The sequence below is a fragment of the Ranitomeya imitator genome, chromosome 4 (assembly GCF_032444005.1).
Source record: "Ranitomeya imitator isolate aRanImi1 chromosome 4, aRanImi1.pri, whole genome shotgun sequence".
Classification (NCBI taxonomy): Eukaryota; Metazoa; Chordata; class Amphibia; order Anura; family Dendrobatidae; genus Ranitomeya; species Ranitomeya imitator.
Window position 1 is genome coordinate 55,350,891 of NC_091285.1, and position 21,968 is coordinate 55,372,858.

General features: G+C 45.7%; 1 protein-coding gene across 1 annotated transcript in view; it reads left to right on the forward strand.

The window, feature by feature from the left end:
- The first annotated feature begins 5,153 nt into the window (after nucleotides 1-5,153).
- DIAPH1 (diaphanous related formin 1) overlaps nucleotides 5,154-21,968 on the forward strand; it is a 266,129-nt gene continuing 249,314 nt past the window's right edge. The window contains exon 1 of the mRNA XM_069763736.1: nucleotides 5,154-5,563. Within this exon, the coding sequence (XP_069619837.1) occupies nucleotides 5,441-5,563 (123 nt within the window). The 5' untranslated portion in view covers nucleotides 5,154-5,440. The remainder of the gene's footprint in view (nucleotides 5,564-21,968) is intronic.

The window sequence follows — 21,968 nt, forward strand, 5'->3', positions numbered from 1 at the left end:
AGTACCCGTAAAAGATCTGACAGCAAAAACAGCAGCCAAAGCGTTCCAAACGTACTTTTGTAGACCCCATGGATATCCGGAACAGGTTCTCACCGACCAAGGTACAGCCTTTGAATCAGAGATCTTCAGAGAATTCTGTAATATGTATGGTTGCAAAAAGATCCGGACGACGGCCTATCATCCACAAACAAACGGCTTATGCGAGAAGATGAACCATATTGTAATAGACCTACTAAAGACTTTACCTGAGACAGAAAGGAATCAATGGCCAGAGAAATTGCCTGACTTGGTGGATCTGTATAATCATGTCCCGGTGAGCTCCACCAACTGCACCCCAGCTTACCTTATGCGTGCAAGACCCAGCCAATTACCAATCGATCTAGAAATGGGAATTCTGAAACCAGACGCAGAAGTTCAAGACTCCAATTGGGATATCATACGGCAAAAGCAGTATCGCCAAGTGCAAGAGAGTGTGGAAAGAAGCCTTCAGCAAACTAGAGAAAGACAAGAGCGAACTTTCAACCAGAATGCTCTAGCGACCCCATTAAGACCAGGTGACCAAGTGCTCAAGAGAAATCGTCGAACCAATAAACTGGACAATCAGTGGGAAGCCGTACCCTACACATTTTTACCAACAAGAGTGGATAATCCTAAAATGTGTCTCATTAGCAAAAACGGAGGCTTAACATCTGTACTAGTGTCAAGAGACAATCTTAAATTATGTCCGGAAGCATTGAAAGAGCCAGACGTTGTCCAGCCAGAACCAGAAGTTATTCAACCCATACAGGTTCAACCAGTAAAGGAAAAAGAAGAGGAAGTGTATCACACCTGTATAGGAGACTTTCCCAAAACCCTACTAACATACCATGGTGCAGTAGTGGTTCCCATGGTGGCCTTTTACCCAACACCGAACCCAATACCAGAAGTCCCAAGACAGGAAGAGGCTGACCCCGTACTACAGGAGGTTCCAGGCCAGGAAGAACAGATTCCTGGTCAGAGTAATCCCATTCACGGTGGACTTGCCAACTCCATAGTCGTGGAATTATCTTTAGCAGAGCGGGCAGATACTACATCCGCAGTAGACAGTAGTACACCACATGAAGAGACACCGCTATTACGTAGATCACAGCGTAGTACCCAGGGTCAATTACCGGCCAGGTATGCAGATTACCAACTATAAAGCTCATAATGTGAATTGTATATATGTTATGCCGTATATAGTTAAACAGAAAATGTAGTATAGTCATTGTTATCAGTCTGCAACGTTTAAGCCCAGTGCCTACAGAGACTTGTCTGTATGAACTTATTGCATATTCTTGAACTTTTTATCAGCCCGGAGGCACTAAATCAAAGCTCCGGAAAGACTGCTTTTTGAACTTTGCTTTTTGCTCTTTTTGAACTTTCTTTAGACTTTATATTGATAACTCCGTTGGAAAAATGGAACTAAATTCCTGGACACAAAGTGCAGTGCCTTTCCTAGTACCTTCAAGGATAGAACTGTATTAATAGACGCTATTTGAAGTGACTTTTTACAGAACTCTATTTTTGTTTCCTTGAGTGGTTTTTGTAACTTTTCATTTTTAAGACTCTGTACATATTAATTGTTATTTCAAAATGTTATCGTCCCACAGTCCCGGAGTACTGTTCTTAACTAAGGGGGAATGTGGCACCCCTAGGGGTATTTGCCACAAAAATAGTTACTGACACCAAATACAAATATTAAGATAGCAAAACTGCACTACCACTTCCGGCCAGAAGGGGGAGCTCCAGAGACTCCCCTTGATCCATTCTGGTTTGAGAGAAGAAATGGCAGTTGGGCCAAGGAGCTGAAAGTGAGAGGTCATACAACTGAATTTCTAACAGCCCTGTGACTGTTAAGGTACCGTCACACATAGCGACGCTGCAGCGATACCGACAACGATCCGGATCGCTGCAGCGTCGCTGTTTGGTCGCTGGAGAGCTGTCACACAGACAGCTCTCCAGCGACCAACGATCCCGAGGTCCCCGGTAACCAGGGTAAACATCGGGTAACTAAGCGCAGGGCTGCGCTTAGTAACCCGATGTTTACCCTGGTTACCATCCTAAAAAGTAAAAAAACAAACGCTACATACTTACCTACAGCCGTCTGTCCTCGGCGCTCTGCTTCTCTGGTCTGGCTGTGAGCTCCGGGCAGCCAGAAAGCAGAGCGGTGACGTCACCGCTCTGCTTTCCGGCTGACCGACGCTCACAGCCAGAGCAGGAGGAGAGCAGAGCACAGCGCTGGAGGACAGACGGCTGTAGGTAAGTATGTAGTGTTTGTTTTTTTACTTTTAGGATGGTAACCAGGGTAAACATCGGGTTACTAAGCGCGGCCCTGCGCTTAGTTACGCGATGTTTACCCTGGTTACCAGTGAAGACATCGCTGAATCGGTGTCACACACGCCGATTCAGCGATGTCTGCGGGGAGTCCAGCGACGAAATAAAGTTCTGGACTTTCTTCCCCGACCAGCGATCTCCCAGCAGGGGCCTGATCGCTGCTGCCTGTCACACTGGACGATATCGCTAGCGAGGACGCTGCAACGTCACGGATCGCTAGCGATATCGTCTAGTGTGACAGTACCTTTACCAGGCCTAAATCACCGGCCTGAGGAGAAGAGGGACAGAGAAAAGGGACATTGTGAGAACCGGGTAGCATTAATCACTACCCAGAACAGGCGCAAAGACGGATACCGGATCCGTGACTGTATTCATTATATATAATACAGCAACCGGAAAAACGTGAGGTGATATCAGCTTCACTAGGGCCGGACGCAGCAACAGACACAGAGTTCAGCGGTACTCCCAGAGGGGGTAAACTGATAAAAGGACTCGGGTTGCCCGTCGAACCAGGACCCGGAGGGGACAGATTGGGCCGGCAGCCAGTTCACATACAGCAGCAGGGCCACACAGAAATTGCGCACAATAAGAGGCGAAGACCCCGACAGGGTCAAAGTAACTCAGAGTTCCCATACAGACTCCGGTGACAGGACTGGTTGTAAATCCTTTTATGTTAAAGTAAACTGGTTAAACGTTTCAGTGCCTCAGTCTTTCATTTGGACAATAGCCATCTATCCAGGATCGGGATCGTCACCGCTGGGAGAGCCTGCTGCTGATCAAGTAAGTGCCTGTCCCCTCATGATACCCCTTACACTGTGCATTGCCTGAGGCCACAGCACCGGGTCAAGCCACCCGTGACATCCCCCTCAAGAGACAGACTCCATTGGTCCGGTGCTGGGTATCCCGGTCTCCTGGGCGTCACATATATATATATATATATATATATATATATGGGCCCAGACTCTTTTCTTGCATAGGGGCCCCAAACTGTCAGTGCCGCCCCTGGGAGTAGGAGACAACTGGTTGTGGGGGTTGCAGCAGCTCTGGTGGTAGTGAGGTGGCAGATGGTTATTGCAGGCTGGATGAGTTTTTAGGTTCTGTTGGAAGGTTCTAAATGTGGGAGACAATCTGACATGTTGAGGACCTGAGTTCCAGAGGATAGGGGATGCCTCGAAGACTTGGAGGCGATTGGGTGTGGATCGTGCGAGAACAGAGGAGAGAAGGGGATCTTGTGAGGATGTGAGATTATGTGTGGGGAGGTATCTGGAGATGTATGGAGGGGCAAATTATGGATGGCTTTGTAAATCATTGCTAGCAGTTTAAACTGGATTCACTGGAAGATTGGAAACAAATGAAGGGATTTGTAGAGGGAAGAAGCAGAGGAGTAAAGTGGGGAGAGGTTGATTAATTGGGCAGCAGAGATGAGGATGGACTGGAGAGATCCGAGAGTATTAGCTGGAAAGCCACAGAAGAAGATATTGCAGTAGTCGAGGCGGGAGATGTTGAGGGCATGTACTAACATTTTAGCAGATTTAGGTATGAGAAAAGGACAGATTCTGGAAACATTTTTGAGTTGGAGGAGGCAGGAGGTGGTAAAAGCTTGGATGCGTGGTTTGACGGAAAGGGCAGAGTAAAATGTTGCTCTGAGACTGCGAACTTCTGGTACAGTGGAAAGTGTGATGGTATTTGTTGTGATAGATCGGGGAGGGGAGTAAAGTGGGATGGAGGAAAGATGATGAGTTCGGTTTTGTCCATGAGAAGAAGGAGGATATGGCTGATAGACACTCTGGGATTCAGGATGGCAGAGAAGTGACATCTGGGCTATAGAGGGAAATCTACAGGTCATCAGGGAATAGATGATACTGGAAGCCATGGGACTTTATAAGTTGTCCCTGGCCAAAGGTGTAGATGGAGAAGAGTAGGGGTCCCAGGAGCATAGGATGGAGCCTTGAGGGACACCGACACAGAGGGCAGGAAGAAGGAGTAGTGTGGGAATGGGAGACATTAAATGTAAGGATAGTGGGGTATGAGGAGATCTAGGAGGATATAAGGTCTGCTGTAGAAGGGAGTGGTTGTCTGTGTCAAAAGCCGAGGACCGGTCTCAAAGGAGTATAGAGAATTGTCTATGAGCTTCCGCGGTAAATCCTTAGTCATTTTGGTTGAGATGATTTCAGTGGTGGAGACCGAAGCCGGACATTGGGTTGTCGAAGAGCGAGTTGGATGAAGGTGGGAGGAAAGTACGATGTGGCCATGCTGTTCAAGCATATTCCGATCAATTTATAGGCATTTTTTTCAAACAAACCTACTCAAAACCACCTGAAAAGGAAAATGTAGTGTGAACATATTCTTAGCATTTCAGCCAAAGCAGCAAAAAAATATTGATAGAGAAAAGAATCGAGATAAAGAAAATGATGTCTGGTTCATAAATAACGGGACCAGCAACATTTATTAAAACTAAATAAAGAAAAAAGGAAAGTTGCAAAGGCAGTGAGGCCGGCAGTCACACACTCACAGCAGCTCCTGCACTGCCGCCCTCCACCAGCAGATGGCGGTGTCGGCGTAGCTATGGATTACAAACACACCCACTTGGTGACGTACACAAGATGGTACATTCCAACCTGCACCCGGACAAAGAAAAACACTTTCTTCCTTGCACTTCACTATTTTAATGCATGTTATTTTTTAAAAGTTCACATTTATTGATAAAAACCCTATGAACGAGAAGCATTTTAACTTCAGCCTCCCCCCACCCCTCTGATAGAACATGGTCCGTCCTGAACCCGGAAGTGCTGAGGAAGAAGTTGTTTGAAAGTGGAGTTTTGCCCTTTCTTCCGCCCTCACGTGTGAATGGATCGCCTGTTGCGCGCCCGCTCATGAATATGCAGCGTTTATGCTAATGAGGCCCGGCCAGCGCGTGCTGCAGGGGGAGTGAGCGCTCAGTGGGCAGCGCCGGGCGCAGGACGTGCGCGGGGCCCGGACTCACCGCGGGGAAGCCGGCTACTACCACTGGGCGGAAACGCGGGATTATTAGCGCCGGAGAGCGAGTCCTCAGCTGCATAGGCCTCCGGGACAGTCAGCCGGCGGCATGGACCCTCCGGTCGGCGGCGGCTATGGAGGTGGTGGTCCTCCTGCTCCCACCAAGAGCACCAAGGAGAAGAAGAAGATGAAGAACCCGGAGGAGGGACCAGGAGAAAAGTCCAAGAAATTTGTAAGTTTGGCTGCGACTTTAAGGAGCAGCTTACTGATATGGGGGAACACTGTCCGTAGAGGTGGGGGTCCTCAGGCCATGACCGTGGGGGGCAGGGGGCAGCCTGGGTGGTCCTGACATCTGTCCGCTACTGTCCTGTGCCACTAAAGTGGCCAAAACTGCCAGACTTCTCTCCCCTCATAGATGTCACTGGTGACGGGTGTCAGGTCACACACAGGGGTCATCTACTGGGGTCATCGGTGGTCTGCAAGGTGCAGGGGGTTCCTGCTCCATAGTGACTGTGTGTGACGTCAGTGGTTGCTGTGGATGACTACCAGTGGTAAGGACAGCGGTGTTACACGGGGGCTTCCTGCTCCTGACCTGTGGGCGGCGGTGTTACACGGGGGCTTCCTGCTCCTGACCTGTGGGCAGCGGTGTTACACGGGGGCTTCCTGCTCCTGACCTGTGGGCAGCAGTGTTACACGGGGGCTTCCTGCTCCTGACCTGTGGGCAGCGGTGTTACACGGGGGCTTCCTGCTCCTGACCTGTGGGCGGCGGTGTTACACGGGGGCTTCCTGCTCCTGACCTGTGGGCAGCGGTGTTACACGGGGGCTTCCTGCTCCTGACCTGTGGGCGGCGGTGTTACACGGGGGCTTCCTGCTCCTGACCTGTGGGCGGCGGTGTTACACGGGGGCTTCCTGCTCCTGACCTGTGGGCGGCGGTGTTACACGGGGGCTTCCTGCTCCTGACCTGTGGGCGGCGGTGTTACACGGGGGCTTCCTGCTCCTGACCTGTGGGCGGCAGTGTTACACGGGGGCTTCCTGCTTCTGACCTGTGTGCGGCGGTGTTACACGGGGGCTTCCTGCTCCTGACCTGTGTGCAGCAGTGTTACACGGGGGCTTCCTGCTCCTGACCTGTGTGCAGCAGTGTTACACGGGGGCTTCCTGCTCCTGACCTGTGTGCAGCAGTGTTACACGGGGGCTTCCTGCTCCTGACCTGTGGGTGGCGGTGTTACACGGGGGCTTCCTGCTCCTGACCTGTGGGTGGCGGTGTTACACGGGGGCTTCCTGCTCCTGACCTGTGGGTGGCGGTGTTACACGGGGGCTTCCTGCTCCTGACCTGTGGGTGGCGGTGTTACACGGGGGCTTCCTGCTCCTGACCTGTGGGTGGCGGTGTTACACGGGGGCTTACTGCGGGGGGCTTACTGCGTACACAAAGCAGTTCTCATCTCTCATAGGACAGCACTGCTTGGTAGATAGAGGTTATGGGGGCTTCTAGAAGTTGCAGCGGATGGCATGAGACCCCTGTGTAAGAGACGTCTGTCAATAGAAGTCTTGTCAAGAAGTTCCATCATGTGATGAGGTGGGACTGACAGTGCGGTTTTTGATCAGTCTCGATACTGACTGGCTGATCTGCGCGTAAAATCGTTGTCTATTGTTGGGGGCTTCAGCTGGCAGGACACCTAGCCCCAGGCCATAGAGGGTCCCTATAGGTGCTCATCACCCTCTTGTTGTCGCCCTCCTCACCTGTCCGGCTTCTCCTCATGACTGACGTTGTATACTATGTATAATCATCAGAAAACCCCTGCTTGTGTGATCATGGCCGCAGTGGGCATCCAGTCCCATCACACTGCCGCTTCTCTCTGAGAAGGGGGAAGAGGCCATATAATGATTGTATACATTTCCTGTTATATTGGGGTTGTGTAAGTGTGGCTTCCATAACTTGTGCCCCCACTTCACATCGAAGGCATCGCATACAGCCAAACCGTGCCCTGACCAACGGCCAAACCCCTCAGACAGTTACTTTTGGAGGAGTCTGGCTTAGGACAAGTGCAGACAACTGTAGATTCCCTCATCCAAGAGAATTGGTCTGATTATACTAATTGCACTCTGATCTACGTGTGAGCTTAGTGCCATCAGATTCTCTCAGATGAGGAGAAGATGGAGTAAAAAAATCTCCCATCTTCTCCATTCTGTCATTCCATGGAAATCGGGCTTCACTCAAATGTCATCAGAGTGATGACATAACATAATTAAAACCAGACAAGAATCAATCCACTCAGAAATATAAGTACATGTTATAGTGCCCAATATACACAGATATGCATATATTGTGTGTGTGTGTGTGTATATATATATATATATATATATATATATATATATATATATATATATATATATATATATATATATATATATATATATATATATATATATATATATGTCTGTCATCTGCATAATGCAACCAAGAGAACTCCGTAAAAGCCTGAAAGGTAAAGGGTTAAATTACCAAATGCGTATCGCCCTCGTAGAAAGGGCTTAGTCAGGGGAGCCCTTTCTACTAGGGCAATACGCGTGGGGCCACTGTCATCAGTCCACTCGGCTCCTGCATTTGAGGGGTCTTGCCGTCTTTCATACGTGGAGCATTTGGTAATTTAACCCTTTACCTTTCAGGCTTCTACCGAGTTCTCTTGGTTGTATTATGCAAATGACCCCTCTTTGGTCATCTTCTGTGGTAATAACCATAATAATGGTTATTACGCATCCTGAGTGCTCCAATTAAAGAAGCAATAAGTAGAATACATATACTGTATTCTGCTTAATGCGGGGCCTGAGGGGGTGGTGCATAACAGCCATTCATGCCCCCCAAAGAGAGAATCCCTGTTGTGCACTGCCCCCCAGAGCTTCCAGAAGGCATTACACATTTGGCTTACTTCCCAGTGGGTGCTGTTACGCTGCAGGAGATGTGAATGTGCCCACACTTTTATTACAGTGGTGACAGGCAGAAGGGGACTGAGGGGAAAAATAGTTTGGGATAAATACCAGATGTCACATTCCAAAAATAGAGCAAGTGATGGCAGCAAGAGATGCCCAGTAATGAGTGGTTTGTGCTGGGGGAACCGGTTCTTCTAGTTTCCCACACTTGATATATTTAAAGACAGGCTTGTAGTTAATGGGCCTTGCTGGTTACATGGTCTTAGGGCTGTGGTATTACTATGTTCTCAGTAAGGGCCATGTTGCATTCCTTCTCTCCGCACCAAGAAGGAAAAGTCCTGGGATTATAGAAATAACACTGATAGACTTTTTTAATCAAAATTTTTAAAACCTCTTGATTTATTCCAATATCGAGTACGACCGCCACATGCAGAAATCCCTGCACTAACACGACTTGATTGCTATTGGTTAGGTTATTGATTTTCTGGGGAATGTTTTGCCACACTCTAAGCAATTGAGCCACAAATCTTCAAGATCCACTGCTGACAGCTTCCTTTGCTGTTGCTGACCAAGGATGTGCACCAGACAAGCCGTTTTGGCACGTTTAGGCCGGTTTCACATTTGCGGTTGTGTCCGCAGCGTTTCTTCCGCAGTTATCCGCATGCATTGTGTTTTCTTATATTTATCATTAGGGACGCATGTGTCTGCGATCGGTTGCGTTTTGCCGCGTTTGACGCATGCGCCGTTTCGTCATCTGCGCTGTGGCGTGGTAAACGCAACGTAGTCATTTTAGAGGCGTCAATTTTCCGCCTAGAAACGTATGCGGTTGTTAGCGCAAGGAATGCGGCAAAAAACGCATTACTGTCTATGGGAACGCATGCGTACACATGCGTTTGATACGCTTGCGTACTTCAGACTGCGCATGTCCAGGAACTGATTAAACATGCCCATTAAAGACACACCCTCCTGGAAATATCAAACGCATGCGCATAAAAAGCGCAAACATGTAAAAACGCATGCAAACGCTGTGTTTTTTTTTACCATCATGTGTAAGCTGATGCGGATAAAAAACGCTGCGTTATCAGACGTTTGTATGTATTTTTGCATGCCGTTGCGGACGATACGCTGCGGACTTACCGTAACCGCAGATGTGAAACTAGCGTTTAGGCCAAGCTGTTGCTTACAGACACTTGAGCAATACACGGCCTGGCGTTGTTATACTGAAAAAAAAACTGCTCCTGGGGCATTTTAGAGGAATGGCTGTACCACTGGCAGCATGACCAATTAACGTAATGCTGAGCCGTTAGTGGCTACCTGTAATGAAGACTAGAGACGTCCAGCTACCGTTCATTATGCACCCTCACACCATAATCCCTGGATTAGGACCATTGTGATGTTCCCTTTTGAAGGTCTCTTCTTGGGATAGTACACATGATCTCTAGATGGACGGTGGTATCCTGCTTTTGGCTTGGATGCAATGATGGCCAGAGATTATTCTGGAGCTCACTTGGGCAATGAAGTGAAGAGGTCTTCACAAGGGAATGTCATACTCCTGGAATATGAAGTGGGTGTCATAACGAATGGTACCAAGACCTCACTGGTCTTCATTCCAGGAACACTTACCGTTCTGTGTTACATTAATTTGATCGTGAAGCCAGTAGTATGGCCATGTCTCCAAAGTGTTCAGGAGCCGTTTTCGATAACACAACTCCAAGACTCATGTTTCGGATGCTACTGTGAGCAGCCTACATGGGCTAAACATCTATCTTTTCATCCTTTGCAGATCAGTAACAGGTCTAGCCACCTTGTGATTCCCATAATTCCACCACTATTCATTCTTGGAGTTACAATTTCATTGTAGAAGAGTGTATGTAGCAAAAGGCGTTGACCTGTTTTTCTCTTGGCTTCTTCATTATTAAAGACTAAGGGAATGTACAAAAACCGCAACTCCAGTTCATAAGTGTCATACAGAGGGAACCCATATCTATCTCGTTTATGGCATAGTGTGTACCCCAGATCAGTATGATAGCAGTGCCCACATAGGTATATATGAGGCTGGTAGTTCAGGATTGGGGACTTGTGACAAGTCTGGGTATTGTGGATTGTATGTGGACTGTGAAACCTGGACGTGTAAATTCAGCCTAATTTTTAGATGTTTAAGAGTTGGTATACATTGTTTGTATTTTATATGGGGTTCTGAATTGATTAAACTGGAGATGTCCAGTGATGGAAAACACCTCTGAAGGAGTTGTCCACTACTCGGACAGCCTGTTCTCAATTTATATAGTTCCCTGTGTAAAACAGTATGGGTACCTCTGGCGCCGACAGCGTTCTAGCAATTTCAGCGCCAGGTTTCTGGGGTCTTATGTGAAGGAAACCCACGCATACACGGGGAGAGCATACAAACTCCATGCAGATGTTGTGCTTGGTGGGATTTAAACCTAGGACCCCAGCGATGCAAATCAAGTGTTAACCACTGAGCCACAATGCTGCCTTACCATTACTGGACATCCCCAGTTTAATCAATTTAGGACCCCATATACAATAAAAACTGCACTCGCCTCTTGTAGTAACGCCGTCCTAGTGATGCCAGCACCGCTGTTGCTGGAAGTTGTCGTGACATTGGCTGCAAAGCGCGTGTGGCACATCAGTCAGCGGCCGCCCGTCAGCTACCGCCTTAATTATTGTGGCAGGGCAACATCGGCATTGTCGGACTAGTGATGAGCTGCACCCACAAGCGTCCGTTCACTGTCTCATCAATAATCCAACGTTGCTCTGCTGATGAGTGGCAATTGATTGGCTGCAGCCGGCACGGGAACAGCAGCATTGATATTGCTGGAATGGCGCTGCTTTATGACGTGAGTATACGCGTTTTTTTTTTTTTTTTTGTATTCAGGTCCACACAAATGATCACCTGTTAGATCAGAGTGGGTCTGAAGGTTGAGGGCCTCGTCAATTGCTGTGTTTCGTAGAGGAGATGATTGGAGCGTGTGCCGCTCCGATTTAACGGTTATGCATAATCCAGTGGATGAGTGGTAAATTATGCAGACTGGAATACCCAGGTTTTCAGATTGGCTTATAATTTTTTTTTTTTTTCGTGTGAATTGCTTGACCGAATGATTTAAAAAGATCTTTAATGTATCTATGGAAAGTGCATTTTTCATTTTTTTTTTTTTTTTCATATAGTGAAATGATCTTTGGCCCCAATCATCTAGTTTTGATGAGGAGGTGTGCTGGAGGCACTCGCCTGATGCATCAAGCGTCAAGAGCGTGTGATCAGAGGCGCGTGCTTCTCCCCACTAATCCTACTCCAGCCAGGGACTGCAGTAAGATTTCTGGGGTAGGGAACACCATACGTCATGCATAAGACAAAATGTGGTGCTTCACCCACCCCCTACTGAACACCCTCACCTCTGCCAAGATTACTGAACACCCTCACCTCTGCCAAGATGGCGAGAAAACTACTAAAGTCCTTACATTGTCTTACAAGTCTGCATACTGCAAAAATGTTGCCATTTTTCAAAGCCATGTATGCCAGCTTCTGAATTTGATAGGGGCCTTAGTCCTTGTCTTAAAGGGAATCTCTTAATAGAATTAACCCCTTGTAGGCTGTGTGCCCACGATTATGATTTGGTGAGTTTTTTACCCTGTATATTTTTTCTGCATCAAAAACAGCAAAGTGGATGGGATTTGTAGACCTCTCGAGCCCACAGAGCTTTTTATCATTACTCTGTGTACACTGGCCTGAGGTGCGTGATTCAATCGGCAACATGTCGATTTCTCTTCCAGGTGCGCTTTTATGTGCAGATTGTTCCCGTATACTTGCATTAGGTGTGGGAAAATCCACAGGTAAAAAAAAAAATGCATGAGTTTTAAGTGTATTTCTGTGCTGGAAATTTGTCAAAAACGCCTGTAATCCGTACATGACTGTATCAATAAGTTTTGTCGAAGCCAAATACCAGGAAGTTTAAAAATAAAGTAGCTTGGTTTAAACCATGATATACAAAGGAGAGACAAAAACTCTTAGATAAAAACACATGCAAAAACTGCACTCAAAACCGTAGTGAAAAAATGGAACTAACTTCATTTACTTAATAGAATCTGCAGCATGAAAAGCTCACCAACAGCTCAACATTTCCTTAAACTGCACATATGGGCATGCTAGTCTTTGCAAAGTAAATCCAATGACCTCTTTAGATCTTCTATTTGCTGCTGCATTTCCAAGCAATTGGCATTTTCAATCATACGCAAATGAGGCATTAAGTGCTCAGATTCTTCAGAATTTGCTTTAAGGTACCTTCATACTGAACGATATCGCTAGCGATCTGTGACGTTGCAGCGTCCTGGCTAGCGATATCGTTCAGTTTGACAGGCAGCAGCGATCAGGATCCTGCTGTGATGTCGTTGGTCGCTGCAGAAAGTCCAGAACTTTATTTCGTCGCTGGACCTCCTGCAGACATCGCTGAATCGGCGTATGTGACGCCGATTCAGCGATGTCTTCACTGGTAACCAGGGTAAACATTGGGTTACTAAGCGCAGGGCTGCGCTTAGTAACCCGATGTTTACCCTGGTTACCAGCGTAAATGTAAAAAAAAAACAAACACTACATACTTACCTTCCGCTGTCTGTCCTCTGGCGCTGTGCTTTTTTGCACGGTGAGCGCCGGCCAGCTGGAAAGCAGAGCACAGCGGTGACGTCACCGCTGTGCTTTCCGGCCAGCGCTCAGTCAGTGCAGAGAAGCACAGCGCCGGGGGACAGACAGCGGAAGGTAAGTATGTAGTGTTTGTTTTTTTAACGTTTACGCTGGTAACCAGGGTAAATATCGGGTTACTAAGCGCAGCCCTGCGCTTAGTAACCCGATGTTTACCCTGGTTACCCGGGGACTTCGGAATCGTTGGTCGCTGGAGAGCTGTCTGTGACAGCTCTCCAGCAATCAAACAGCGACGCTGCAGCGAGTGGGATCGTTGTCTGGATCGCTGCAGCGTCGCTAAATGTGACGGTACCTGTAGTCTTTGCCTGATGAAGAGACCTGAGTAGTCTCGAAAGCTTGCAATTTACCATCTTTTCAGTTAGCCATTAAAAGGTATCAACCACTGAGGACTCCCACATCTAAATAATTTTCAGATCGTGAGAAAGCACTTCGAGGGAATCGGTCATGTAAAAAATGCTATTAACCTGCAAATATGCAGTTAATCTATAAAAAGTGAGCTGCGGCTGTAACCACGCCCCAGCATTGACTGACACCTGGCTTAGCACTGGTGCACTCTAGAGCTGGCTGTCAGTCAGTGCCAGGGGTGCGATTACAGCCATACATGCACTAGGGATGACTGAAAGTTGGAGGCTTCTGCGAGTAATAAAGTTAATTTCCTCATGGTGATGGAGCTGTCAGTGCGGAGGCTGCACAGCTTCAGAACACTATTAAGCTGCACATTACCCACATATCTGCAGGTTAGTTTTTTTTCCTCCACACATCTGGTTCCCTTTAAGGAGCCACTGCCTCTTTAGCTTGATTTATAGCCCACTGTCTTATTTGCTGGCCAGATAAACAAGCTCTGGAGGTATAGACTCTAAGCTTAAGTGCTCAGTCACTCCCAGAGCACCAAATACGTCATTTGTATATGAAGTAAAACATTTATTATTCAGGAATGCAGCAACAGATAAAAGAAAATAAGGTGTTGATGGATTTACACTTTGTAAAGCTTCATGTCCATATGTGTGATTTGGGGGCAGTTGATCTTACTGACAGATCCCCGTTAAAGTTTAATGCCAGCTAAACTCATGGATTCATTCATCCCACAAGTCTGTTCATGTAGTAAAGCTCCTGCGGATTTATAGTTTGACCTCAAATTCTTCAAGTGTGGTGTTGTGACCGTACTGGGAGTCTGTGCACTGTACCACCATGATGGAAGAATGCTCATTATCTGAGCTTGAAACATGGCCAAAAAGGCAATTTGACCTATTTTATTATTTGCCGGCCTGAATGTGAGAATGGGCTCTGCCTGCAGGTCAGCGTTGGGGGGTTGGGATTCTCTCTCGTGTGTGTGTGTGTGATATTGGGGAATTATTTAGGGGGCTATGGACCTTCAGAGACTATTGGGTGAGATGGGGGGCTTTTTTTTTTACTACTCTAGAAGTGATATCCTGCTGTGAAATGGTCATGTAAAGATGCTGTAGTTGCAGTAAGGATCTGTTCACACTTTTTTTTTTTTTAAGGTGGAAAATTGTCCTGAAAGATTACTTTTGTAGAGTATGTAAATAGTGGAGAAATAGCAGAGTGCTGTGCTCGGCTTTCTCCATCAGCCCCATAGACAATGAATGGAGCAAAAGCAGCAGAGCATACACAGCCACATCTCCATTCAGGAAGCGGCTGGCAGAGCCCATCTTTCAGGCTCGCTGGCAGTACCAGCATTGGGGTTCCCAGCCATCAGTAAGTTGTGCACATAGTATTTTGGGAGTAACCCTTTAGGCGATGTTCTCATAGAACCATAGAATGCTCGTCCAACCCCCTGCTCAATGCAGGAGTCACTAAACCATCTCAGACACATGTCTGTCCTCTCTTTGAAGACTTCCATTGAAGGAGAACTCGCCACCTCACGTGGCAGCCTGTAACATTCATTGATCACCCTCACTGTCAAAAAGTTTTTTCTGTATTGATCCTTTTGCCTGTGGTGACTGGCAATGGCCTCCTCCAGGTGAATTTCCTGTGGAATAGCTATTCATATCTGTGTGATGTCGTATAATATATACATCTCTATTTTCAGTGTGAGCGTTACCCAATAATTTCCGGTGATGGGTGAATAGTCTCCATGGGAACAGGTCCTTGTACACCAGCGATACATAACGTGTCCTTATTCATCCCGGAGTCTAGTCCAACCGTGATTCATGGAGAATAATGCTGTATGTTATTTATACCAGTGATGACTCTGGGTATGTGCAGCGATCCTCCTGTGCTGGATACTTCATAATGCAAACTTACCAGCGATCAGCTGCGGTCATCTGGCACAGCTTGGGTTAAGGATATGCTTGCGTGAGCTTAGAAGGAGCCGGACACCGTCTCTCTGCCACCCAATTGAGAGCAGTGTAAGGTAGAGACAGAGACCCTGATTTCATCAATGGCACCTGCTGGGCTGTTTGTTGTAGTTTTGATAATCTCCTGCTCAAAGCAGTAATTTTATCACTAGAGGACTAGTACACCTGCCGTTATGTAGTCATCCATATTTATGAGCTCTGTGTAACCCCGCCCCCACCACTGGCATCTTTCTGCCTATGCACAGTGTTTATAGAAATCTGCCAATCAGTGGTGTGGGCGGGGATATTTAGATCTCAACATACAGAAAACTGGTAGATCTGCAGCAGAAAAAAGACATCACTGGAATCAAGATGGGGTAGCAAAAATCTGGTGACACGATCCCTTTAAAGGAAGAGAGCAGTGGCGGCTCATCTCTGAGACATAGGCCAAGTTCAGACAATAAAGATGACCTACTTTTAAATCAGAATTTGATACATGTATGATTTAAACATGTTCGATAGTTTTTTTTTTTTTTTTTTACTTTATATGTATGATCTGTACACTGGTGGACACGGACAGAAGAGGGCCCCTGTGTACTCCAATAAGTCGTCATAATGCACATGGGCATACTTCATGTTCTATACAGAAGACTTTTCAGCAGTTTCATCATCAGAGGCAGGAATGCAACGACAGATAATACTAGTTCACAGTTTATAACAGAATCCACCAATCATAAAGGTCCTTTCACAATGACCTTTGCACACTCTGATTAGAAGCTTCAATGCAAAAGATCAGACCTGAGCCAATTTATTGCTGCTAATGTATATGTGAATTTCGAAAGAACTGTAAGACTTCTTTCACACATCCGTCTTTCGCCGTCAGGCTCAATCCGGCAAATTTTGAAAAAACTACCGCTGGATCCGTTTTTTTTTCCCCATAGACTTGTATTAGCGCCAGATTGCACTGGATGAGTTTCCGACGTCTTGTAAAAACATAAATGGTAACGTTTTTTGTCTCTGGCAAAAAAAAATCTGGAAGCGCCGGATGCGGCACTTCTGGCTTTTTGCTAGAATGGGTGCCGGATCCAGAAAATGACGGATTCCAGTATCGGATTCCAGTTTTTTAAACTGAGCATGCTCCAATTTTTTTTAACCCAATTATCTGGATATGCTAGTAGGATTTTTTTCAACATTCGACGGATTGTGCCTGACGGCAAAATCCTGATGTGTGAAAGTAGCCTTCCCATTGCGTTAGGGCAATCCGTTAAGCGCATAGCGCTAGCGGATTGCGCTAACGCAATGTTTATTTTGGGGCCGCGTTCGCCGTCCCCGCTAGCGCAGATCCCCGATCTGCGCTAGCGAGGGACGGACCTCGGACGCTGCTCTGTCACAAATGAACGGCACATCTCTAGCGCGTGCCGAAAATGGCATGCGCTAGCGATGCGCTCCAGGCACAAAACACATTGCTGTCAATGGGTGCGCTAACGGACCCGTTGCACGGCGTTAATTGCGACATTTTCGCCGGGCAAAGCAGTCCGTTAGCGTTAACCCATTAACGCAATGGGAACCTAGCCTAAGTATGAATCTACTCACTCGCAGTCTTATTAACAGAACCTTTATTTAGACCACCTTTCAAAAGATGCAAAGCTGCGGGATTAGTATAGGTGACGGGCATTTGGCACTGAACAAACACTTCTCCTTCTCTGTAGACCTTTGTCTTTTAACAGTGGTTTCAATAAAGGTTTTTTATTGAACGATGACTGCCACTTTTCTGAAATATTTGGACTATTTAAACCTCAATATTTTAAAGTCAAGCACCGGTAAATCCATAGGGGGAGTCCTTGAACTCGAATGTCTTTAACATTTTGAAAGTGCTAAGCTAAAACCTTTTATTTTCCTTATATGGTATTGGATCTAGAATGTATCCCGTAGAATGCAAGTCCGCAAGGACAGGGTCCTCTCCCCTCTGTACCAGTCTGTCACTGTAAATTTGGTTACTGTAAACGTTATCTATAACCCTGCATGTAACCACTTTTCATGGAATTAATGGAGAGATATATATATATATCTAATATATAAAGCTGAATGTGTGTGTGTGTATGTATGTATGTCTGGGATTGGCATCTGTACCGTCGCAGCTACAGCCACAAAATTTTGCACAGTCACACGTCTGGACCCCGAGAGCGTCATAGGCTATGTTGTGAGGTGAAATTTTAACCCCGCGCATTCCAATTCACCAAACAATTTTGCCCCTATCTACATAATGGGGAAAAGTGAAAGGAAAAGTGTTGGAGGCAAATTGACAGCTGCCAGATGTGAACAAGGGGGACTTAAAGAATGAGAGCGATGGCGCCAAAGAGTATATACCGTACAGTTGCTAAGGTGGGGCCCCGACATGAGATACCACACACGGGGATATGAACACACACACAAAATGTGCTTGAACACATATCACCCTCAGCACACATTTCACCACACATACACCAACCTCGCCTAAAAGTCGAAACACAAAAGTCGCCGCTCAAAACTCGCCACGCGCAAAACTCGCCACATGCAAAAACTAGGCTCACGCAAAACTCGCCACAAGTGCAAAACTCACCTCATGGAAAACTCGCCACACGCAAAACTTGCACACGCGGAAAAATTGCCACATGCACAAAAAGTTGCAACACATGCAAAAGTTGCCTCACACAAAACTTGCACATACTCAAAAGGCACCACACATAAAACTCGCCACGCGCAAAACTCGCCATGCACAAAACTTGCTGCACACAACTTGCTACACTAACCTGTCACATGCAACTCGACACACAAAAAGTTGCTACACGCATGTTGCCACACAAAACTCATCTCACAAAAGTCGCTACATGCATGTCGCCACACGCAACTCAACACACACAACTTGACAAACGAAACTCGCCCTAAAACACACACAAGTCTGGTATTATCCTTCAAAAATAAAAATCTGATTAATAAGCAGACAAACTACAAGAGCAACAACTGTACCATATAGGAAATACGGCAGCTGTCAGTCACATGACCTGTCTATTATGTGTATGTGTGAGCTAATATATACTGCCAGGGGGAGGGCTTCCTGTTGGCTGGGGATTTATCAGGCTGCCAATTCAGCTTACAAATACTGAGGTAAAAATAATGACCAAATAACGTGTGGACGAGGTCTAATACAGGAGGAGATGACACACAGGTATATACTATATACAGGAGAGATGGCACACAGCTATATACTATATACAGGAGGAGATGACACACATATATATATACTATATACAGGAGGAGATGACATACAGGTATATACTATATACAGGGGAGATGACATACAGGTATATACTATATACAGGAGCAGATGACCTACAGGTATATACTATATACAGGAGGAGATGACACACCGGTATATACTATATACAGGAGCAGATGACCTACAGGTATATACTATATACAGGAGGAGATGACATACAGGTATATGCTATATAGAAGATGACATACAGGTATATACTATATACAGGAGGAGATGACATACAGGTATATACTATATATAGAAGGAGAAGACATACAGGTATATACTATATACAGGGGAGATGACACACAGGTATATACTATATACAGGGGAGATGACAAACAGGTATATACTATATACAGGAGATGACATACAGGTGTATACTATATATAAGGGAGATGACAAACATGTATATACTGAGGTGAAAATGAGAGGTGTGAGGTGAAAATGAAAAGGTGTGACTGCAAAATGAGAGGAGTGAGGGAAAATAGTGGAGTGATCAGAAAATGACAGATGTGAGGTCGAAATGACAAGTGTTAGGGGGGAATGAGAGGAGTGAGGGGCAAAATGAGAGGTGTAAGGGAGAAAATGAGAGATGTGAGGGAGAAAATGAGAGGCGTGATGGGAAAATAAGAGAAGTGAGGTGCTATAACTAACCACAGATATTTACTATGCCCAGGCAACGCCTTGCTCTTCAGCTAGTGTGTGTATGTATGTATGTGTATATATATATATATATATATATATATATATATATATATATATATATATATAAATAAATATATATATATATATATATATATATATATATATATATATATATATATATATATATATATATAAATTTTTTTTTTTACACACACTACATGGTGGCCCGATTCTAATGCATCGGGTATTCTAGAATATGCATGTCCATGTAGTACTTTGCGCAGCCCACGTAGTATATTGCCCAGCCCACATAGTACATTGTGCAGCCCACGTAGTATATAGCAATGTGGGCATCATATCCCTGTTAAAAAAAAAAAAAGAATTAAAACAAAAAATAGTTATATACTCACCCTCCGTTGGCCCCTGGATCCAGGAAGCGTTTACCGGCGCTCCTCGCGCGCTCCGGTCTCAAGAGTGCATTGTGGTCTCGTGAGATGATGACGTAGCGGTCTCGTGAGGCCGCCACGTCGTCATCTCGCGAGATCGCAATGCATGGACCGGTCACTGGAGCGTTGCGAGGAGCGGGAAAGGCACCGGAAGGTGAGTATATGATGATTTTTTTTTTTTTTTAACTTTAGATCTTTTTACTATTGATGCTGCATAGGCCATTAACCCTGTGTGAGCGCTGACTGCGGGGAGGAAGGAGCGGCCATGTTGCTGCCGGACTGTGCCCGTCGCTGATTGGTCATGGCAAAGCTCCCACGACCAATCAGCGACTTGGATTCCATGACAGACAGAGGCCTCGACCAATGAATATCCGTGACAGACAGACGGAAGTGACCTTTAAACAATTATATAGTAGATATATATATATATCTCTCGTTTTATACTAATCATATGAGAAATGAAAAAGCTTTTTTTTTTTTTTTTTTTTTTTTTTCCAACCTTTCTGTTGACAAAAATGTTTGCAGTAAAATTGCAACATTCCTGCCCAACCTCAATGTTTCCCAATAGGATGACGGTGCATTGGTAATCTGGAGAATTCTGCCATGGACTTGATTCTCTTTCATCCCAAATCGCTTTTTGTCCCAGAGTGAAACATTGAAGGTGCAGTTAGTCTCCATAATGCCCTCTTTACCTAAAGGCGACCCCATGCTGCACCCAGACCCTATTAGAAATGTAAAACAATTGTGAAGGTGTCGCACAGACACTGGGTGCCATGCCAGCTACAGGGTGCCACGGCTGTACGATGCCACACCTATCTGCCCACTTCTTTCTTACTCATTGTTAATTCTGATCAGATTTATCCTCCTGCTTGGATCCAGTTAGTTTCTCTGGTTATTGCCATCAGTATCCCAGTGCACCCGAGCCTCTAATACAGCGGCACCTCCCAGGTAATGACGCCCCCGCCGTGACTGTTCACCAGCTGTGAGCGCGCCTCTGCGCTCGACTTCTCCTGCCCACTAAGGGTTAACCCGCCATTAATTGTATGGTTTCCCCTGATGCCGGATGCCAAACTATGATCACAATTAATTGATGTAAACGCTTGTTTAACTTGGAGCAGAACCACAAATTAAATGGAACAAGAGGCATTTATGTGTATATATTAAGTGCCTGCTAAATTGTTTACAGGCGATGCGCTCAGAGGAGCCAATAAACTACAAAGGAGCATTTCCTGCCGTCATCTCGCACAACTTTTATTTTCATCACCTGGCAAATTAGCAAAGCTCTTTTTGCTGGAAATGTCTCTTGTCAACCTTCGTCACCTTCATATACTGCTGTTATACAGGTGTTCCGTAATAGCTATCTTGATGCATTAATTTTTTTTCACTTTAAGCACACGTTCAGGATTTCTTGCAGAAATTTCCTGAGCAAAACAGGACATTTTCTCCAAGAAATCCACATGCGTTTTTCTCGCGTTTTTCCCGCTTTTTTTGCTGCGTTTTTTTTTTTTTTTTTGCGGATTTTTCCAGAGGTTCCCAGTGCAATATAATAGTGGGAAATCCGCAAAAAATCCGCAAAATTAATGAACATGCTGCATTTTTTACCGCGATGCGTTTTTTTCGCAGAAAAAAAACGCATCATGTGCACAAAAATTGCGGAATGCATTCTGAATGATCGGATCCATAATGTATGCGTTTTTATAGCGAAAAAACGTGAAAAATCTGCAACGTGTGCACACAGCCTTATAGTGTTTTAGCTGGCCAGTAAAAAGACAAACAAACAAACTTTAAACCCTCCCCCCATTAAAAAATAAATAAATAAATAAACAAGCTGGCAATAGCCATTTAAAGGGATATTATGTCACCAGGTTTTTACCAACCAGCGATGTGTCACTGGGCTGCTTGCTGTAGTTTTGATAATCTCCTGCTGATAAAATGGATTTCATAACAAGAGGACTGGTAAGCCTGCTGCCAGATAGTTCTCCATATTCATGAACTCTGAATAACTCTCACCACTGATTGGTAAGTATCTGCCTACGCACAGTGTGCATAAAGCTACCAATCAGAAGTGTGGGCGGGGTTATACAGAGCTCAGCATTCTGAGAACTGCTAGATCTCCAATAGAGAATGTACTGATTTGATCAAAATGACATCAAGCAGATCTGTAAGTGACACATCGCTGAGTCTGGGTCTCTGTCGCTACATTATGCTGATCTCCAATTAGTAGGCAAAAAAACTGGTGACACATTCCCTTTAACCCTGCTCCCTCACCATGATTGATGTGTGTGATGTTCCCTCCCTCTTCTTGCGCCACCTTG